Consider the following 6,767-nt stretch of genomic DNA (forward strand, 5'->3'; position numbering starts at 1 on the left):
TTAGAGAATTTTTTAATATGGAAATTGAATTGCACTAAATTGAGTTGGCTTTCAATTCACTCAATCGTTAAAGTCTCTTTTCATTAAATAAGAAATTTGAGGAAGCAAAATTTGTGTTATAATAATTTCAAGTTGCAATCAGCATAGTTGTCAAAACGTGAATCATATCATGAATCGATTTTTGATTTTTTTTGTATTGTGTATCGTATCGTATATCGTAAAATACACAAACACTTAATAAAATCTATAAAAAAAATTATAAATATACATATATAAAGGGTATATATTCATTATAAATTTTGAATATATTCAGCTAATGAGTAATTTATTCATCACTTATGTAATAATATTTAACAAGCTAACTAAATAAATCAAACTAGCATGTGTTTATAAAATACACATTCAAATTGCTTAAATTCAAAAGTTATAATATATTACAAATGACCCAAAAAATTAATTTATTTTATCATATTCATCATATTGGCTAATCAACCCCGTCTAAGTCAATCCTATCATCACGTTTATTATTTTGCAGATTTATTTCTTCATCGTCATTAACATTTACTATCTTTTCTTGTTCTTTTTATTTTAATAATTAAAAAAAATTCTTCTTGGCATTCTAGTTTCTAGGACTTATAACAATAATGAAAAAAATAAAAAATAATTATATTTTCAATTAATATCTTTTTCATAGTATAGAAAATAAATTTGTAAATATTAAAGTAAAGTGTAAGTGTATACTATGTAGTCCAAATTTTGTAAAAGAAAGAAAGGTAAAGAAACTTATGAATATGTTACTTTATTAGGTTAAATTAAGTACCCTAATGATTTTATGCTTAAAACAAGTCTAATAACTTGTTAGATTCAAATAAAAGTACAAATTTTGTAAAGTTGTGATTTACAACTATATTTTATGTTGGCTTTATTCTATGACAAAAAGTGTTGTAATTGCTTTAATTTTGTTCCTTGTACTTTGTGGGATTTTATTGTATTGTGTTTAGTATTAAGTTAGTGAAAACTCAAGCTTAAATGAAGAATCAGTGGATTTCGCAAGAAGCTCACGAGAAGCTAAGTTACGAAAGAGCCACGTGAGGAGCACATGACTGGAAGCTGATTAGTCGTGCCAAGCTATCGTTTTCGCGAGTGTCTCGCGGGTAAGGCCTTCCCACGAGATAGTCGCGAAACATTTTGCCTAGAGAATTTTTTAGTGTGACTTCCCTACTCTTCACCCATACTATATATATCCTTATTACCCACAAATGTAAAGAAGGTCATTCGGAGAGAAAAACCCTAGATAAGTTATCTACAACACACACCCATCTTTTAGAGAGAGAGCTACTCATCCTTAGTGAGAAATCATTGTAGCCTCTTCTTCTTCTCTCTCCCATTATCATACCTTGAGAGGAAATTTGTACCCAAATACAACCCACACATTTTCAGAGTGTAGTGAGTGTTTTTGGTGCTGCTGGAAAGTATTGAAAGAAGCTAAGGATGGCAGATGCAACATGGAACTTGTTGCGGGATTCGAAGAGTTAGACAAGACACGGTTCCGAGAAGCCTTGTTGGAGTAAGAGCTTGGAGGATTTAGGTACATCGGGTAAATTAGACTTAGAGGGTCTCTTGCTAACCCATGTATCCCAACTGATTGTCTAGTGGATCGATTACTGCTTGGAGGGCGGCAGAGAGGTTTTTCGCCGAGTTCTTCGGTTTCTTCTTCGATAACACATCGGTGTGTTATCTAGTGTTTGCATTCTCTCTTCCCTTACTCTTGTGCTTTACTTTTAATGTTTGTTGTTCATGTTTACGCACTAGAGTAGTATCGGTTTATTGCGCTTCATTTACTCTTGTTTCCGCACTTACATAAGTTAAAGTAAAAACAATCTAGCCGTAATTTTAATTGGGGGTGTAAACAGCTCTTGTGTTTTTAACACATTTTCGAGCTTTCAAATTTTAACAAAAAAATCTCATTTTAAAGCATTTGTCTATGTATCGTATGATACTAACAACTATGGCAACCAGTTAAATATTCATCGAAAGAAAAAAAAAAGTACCAGTAAAGAATGATACTCATCTTGACGGGCCAAGATTAAAATTTGAAACCAACTAACCTCAAGATGCCTTGTCACATGAGCCAGAGTAATTAAATTTAACCGAAATTGTGAGACTAGAATATATTATGATAATTACTATCTTGATAATTCCTAGCTAACTTTCAACGGAGACCGCAAGGTGAGTATGTTGCAGAACTAAGTTGCTACCAAACTGCCACAGGATTTAGAGAGACCAAGTAAATTCCAACATCGCTGTGAGGAATTGAACGAGTATAACTCATGTCCCATCGGATTATTTCATCCAGCTTTAAACCATACGCTGAAAAGAAAAATTATTGTCACGCCAAATTATACTACAGTCAAGGCTGAGAAAGGTTCATAGAAGAGCTGCTAAATAATAATAATTAGTCTCTCCTGCAATTTACCAAGTAAATTCCAACATCGCTGTGAGGAATTGAATGAGTATAACTCATGTCCCATCGGATTATTTCATCCAGCTTTAAACCATACGCTGAAAAGAAAAATTATTGTCACGCCAAATTATACTACAGTCAAGGCTGAGAAAGGTTCATAGAAGAGCTGCTAAATAATAATAATTAGTCTCTCCTGCAATTTATGAGGAGACTACATACACACATGCATAACACGGTCCTGACTTTCATGAACCCCTCACACACTATTTTTTTGCTTGCAGTGATTCCAGATACGGCTAGAAATAACGAAGATGAAGTCAATTTTTTTTCAAACGTATCAATACATCATTCCAAATACAAAATATAATAACAAATGCAGTATCCTACCTTATGACTATCGCAACAAACATATAGCAGATGGCAAAGCTAAATAACAAACTAGAGTGCCAAGAAAGATTTGCTGCCACAAGTAAACTTACAGAACATTGACATTAAAACCTCCTTCCACACAGATCCAAACATAATACATCCAATTTAAAGCCAGTTTGGGGCTGAAACAAACAGGAATTGATACATTTTTTGGGTAGCGTGGGGTGTGGTTTGGAGGGATTTCCAGGTTCAGGGGGGGGATCTTGCTGACCATTACTCTATTTGATGTACTGAGAAAGCCACTTGAAACCATCACCATACCCCATTTTCCGTACAATGCTGCACATGAATACCTCTAATGGTCGGACATTTGAGTCTGCTAGGTTTACCTTCCCCTTTCCAGTAGTGAAGTTGGTCAGGCCAAGGTGGAATCGCAACTCATCCTCGGAGGCAGCATATGGGATATCAATCTTGTTTCCCAAAATAAGGAAAGGGACGTTAGCAAGGGCCTCATCAGAAAGGAGAGCATCCAATTCCTTTTTTGATTCTGCAAACCTCTCCTTGTCATATGCATCCACAAGGTACACCACAGCATCAACCTGCCACACGTAAAACAAATACAAATTGCCAGCACATGTTTATATTATATATTTTTTAAATGATTATATGTTTGTAGTATAATTAAGAAACAGATATTTCAAATTTTAAAAGCCCCTTGCAAGTGGGAAGGCACAACCCAGGTGTAAATCATGAGAAAAGTACATTCAACCACCTGAAGTACCAAGATCTGACATATCGATTTAATAAAGTGCTGCCACATATCTAACCAGGTAGAAAGAATGAAGGCTCAGACAAGTGCATGTAGGTAGTTGAAACATCATACGAAACCATAATAAGGAACTGAAATTTCAAACTTAAAGTTCCTAAGGAAGTGGGAAGGCACAACCCAGATGAAAAAAATAAGATAAGAATGTTCAACCATCTAAAGTATCAAGGTCCAACTCATCAACTTGATAAAATGCTCTAACATATGTCTAGCCAATTAGAAAGAATGAGAGCCCAGACAAGAACGAGCTGCTGCTACCAAGGGATCTTGAAGAGGTACATAACCCTTTCTCATCCAAACCACTTTGAGATCAATGCACAGGTCCTAATCCAACCTAATATTTATTCTAATGAAATTCAATTTTTATACCAAACAAAAAAAAAAATCGATTTTGTTATTTTGGTTTTTATTTTCTACTGTTAAAAAGGATGTCTCTCACATAGATAAATAAAGAGAATAAGATAAGTTTTTTTTTGGATAAGTAATAAGATTTATTGATATTAAAAAAATAAAATAAAATAAAAGTACACCCTAGTACACAGGAAGTGTACTGGGGTCAACAAATCAAGCACAAAAATTACATAAATCAAGAATAGAAGAAAATGATTGGTTTCGCAAAGCTAACAACCAATCCAATAAGGTTCTACAGAAAATAACTTGAGGTTTGGCATGGATCTATAAGATAAGATTCTTTTTTATAACTCAATTGCTACAAGTGGGGGAGGGGGCGATTCAAACCTTTGTTCTCCTAGTAAAGAAGGCCAATTGATGCTACTAAGGTACGAGACTCTTGGCTAAATATGATCTTTCCAAAAAAAGAGACTCTTGGCTAGATATGATAATTATACAAGTGGAAAAAGGTTATAAACAAGGTTTCAATCCCGAAAGAGGACCCAAAAATAAAATAAAAACTATTAAAGGGAAAGAGTAGTAAGGAAGACAAAGCCAACATGAAGTTATTTTTACAATTGAAGTGGAGAGACACTTTATTCCTAGATAGAGAAAGAACTAATAAACATGGTGCCTCAGAATATGAGTACATTTTGTATGGCAAAAACTGGAACTAACAAGTTATGTAAAATATCACCAGAAGCAACTATGTGACAAGAAAAAAGTAGAGAATGTAAAGGTACTTGCAAGTACTGAGAAAGCAAGCATAAAGAGTTAATGCCAATGAAGAGTAGGAAGTCAAGTAATTTATAAATTATAGAAAGCATATGGCACAAAAAGCAATACATAACTATAGAAAGCAGGTTTTTCCCCCCTTATCTCAAATTTAAAGAACAATGAGAAACAGCAATAATGTGTAAGCATAGATATCTCCACAAATATCGATCGGCTTTACAATAACAACTGGGGACAGAACGTGGATCTGGATGAAAGAGACGGTGCAAGAAAACTTTGCACAGATAACACAATACATAGGTACAAAACCAGCTTGCAAATGGCTTACCTTGGCATAGTAGTCCTTCCAGACTCTGCGAGCAATCTGATGACCTCCCAAATCAAATGCTTTGAACTTAATTTTCCCAATACTCAACTCCTCCGATGTAGGGTATTGTGTTGGCTGGTGCTGTACTAATCTCTGAAAATCAATCAAAGAAGGCTCAACATCACCCCGTGACACCGAAAAAAAATTGCCCAAATGGACATACGACAATGCAAGGATCATGATATTCCATAACAAATATCATCCCATTAATTTGAACCTTCATAATTCATAAAACTCACACACATTTTCAGCTTAACTAGGCCTTGCACAAAGAACATGATAGATGCCGAGAGAGGCTTGAAGCTAAATTGGCACTTGCTATTGTTCCCAACCAGGTTCAAATCCCCCTCCCCCCCCCCAACTATAAAATTATCAAGCAAAAAAAAGAAGATATTCCAAAACGAATATCATCCACTAATTTAAATCTCGATACATATTCAGCTTAATAATTTACTGAGCTCTTAAGTTCATAGACATAATAATATATACATATAGAAACAGTTTCAAATTCCAAATTGAACCTCGAAATTTCAAAAAAAGAAAATTGACGCATATATATATATATAAAATTTATGAGAAAAGAGGAACCTCGTCTTTCAACATATGGAGCAAGGTAGTCTTGCCGGCATTATCGAGTCCTAGGAACAAGATCTTTGCCTCCTTCTGCCACAGACCCAACGACGCCAACACACCATAGAACCAGTCGAATAGAAACATCTCTCTCTCTCTCTCTCTCTCTCTCTGAATTATCGGATCCGAGAGAAAGGCGGATCGTCCGATTTGGATTCACAGCCTCACTCGCTCAAAGAGTCTCTCACCTCAGGCTCAGGCTCAGGCTCAGGCTCAGGGAGGCTCGCTGAGGTCGGGTAGGTCTTTCAGTTTTCTGGCTCCCTCACGATAGAATGTGAATGCGAATGAGACGGTACCCTTCTGTTTGTTTGTTACGTTAATTTTTATTTGGTTTGGTATTTTAGTCTTGTAGTCTTGTGATGTGGTTGTGGAGTAGTAGTGTAGTACTAATTTTTTTTTTCAAGTTAAACTTAAAAAAATTTAGTTGGGCTGGCTTAGGCTCAGCTGGACCTGGTTTCCCATGGTGGGGCCCCACTCCACTGTCTTGTGTAATAGTTTCGCTTTTGAGTTTTGACCATATCCAAAATACAACTATTACCGACAATTTTACTCTTTCTTTTAGGACCTGCGGCTGCGGGAAATAAATAAAATGGTAAATTTAACAAACTTTACCTAAGGTTTGTGATAATATCAATTAAGTCCAAAATATTTACAATCTACCAATTTAATCCTCAATAGACAACTTTGTCCCTAACGAACCAAACACCATTTCTCTTCTGTCTTGTTCCTCTCCTCCTTTCTTCTCTAACTTCTCTCTCAAAACTCTCCCACAAAAACAAAAAACTAAAACAAAAACAAAAAAAAAGCACAAAAAATGAGGGAATACAGTCCAAACTTGCTGCACCAATTACCATATTGGAGATCCAACTTCAACTATGTACTCTATGGATCTATATATCCTATATGCATAGATAGAAAGGGAATCCAAACCCTAAATCCTAATTGATTTATTCTCTCTCTCATCCGAATACCCAACCCCTATTTTT

General features: G+C 35.1%; 1 protein-coding gene across 1 annotated transcript; it reads right to left on the reverse strand.

Annotated features, from left to right (window-relative positions):
* Positions 1-2,761: 2,761 nt before the first annotated feature.
* LOC126708650 (GTP-binding protein SAR1A) lies at positions 2,762-6,094 on the reverse strand. The gene is made up of 3 exons (XM_050408491.1): positions 5,740-6,094; positions 5,113-5,244; positions 2,762-3,432 (listed from the first exon to the last, which is right to left on the reverse strand). Exons 1-3 carry the CDS (start codon positions 5,866-5,868, stop codon positions 3,112-3,114), a joined length of 582 nt encoding a protein of 193 aa, XP_050264448.1. The 5' UTR covers positions 5,869-6,094; the 3' UTR covers positions 2,762-3,111.
* Between the last annotated feature and the right edge of the window lie 673 nt (positions 6,095-6,767).

The sequence above is a fragment of the Quercus robur genome, chromosome 12 (assembly GCF_932294415.1).
Source record: "Quercus robur chromosome 12, dhQueRobu3.1, whole genome shotgun sequence".
Classification (NCBI taxonomy): domain Eukaryota; kingdom Viridiplantae; phylum Streptophyta; class Magnoliopsida; order Fagales; family Fagaceae; genus Quercus; species Quercus robur.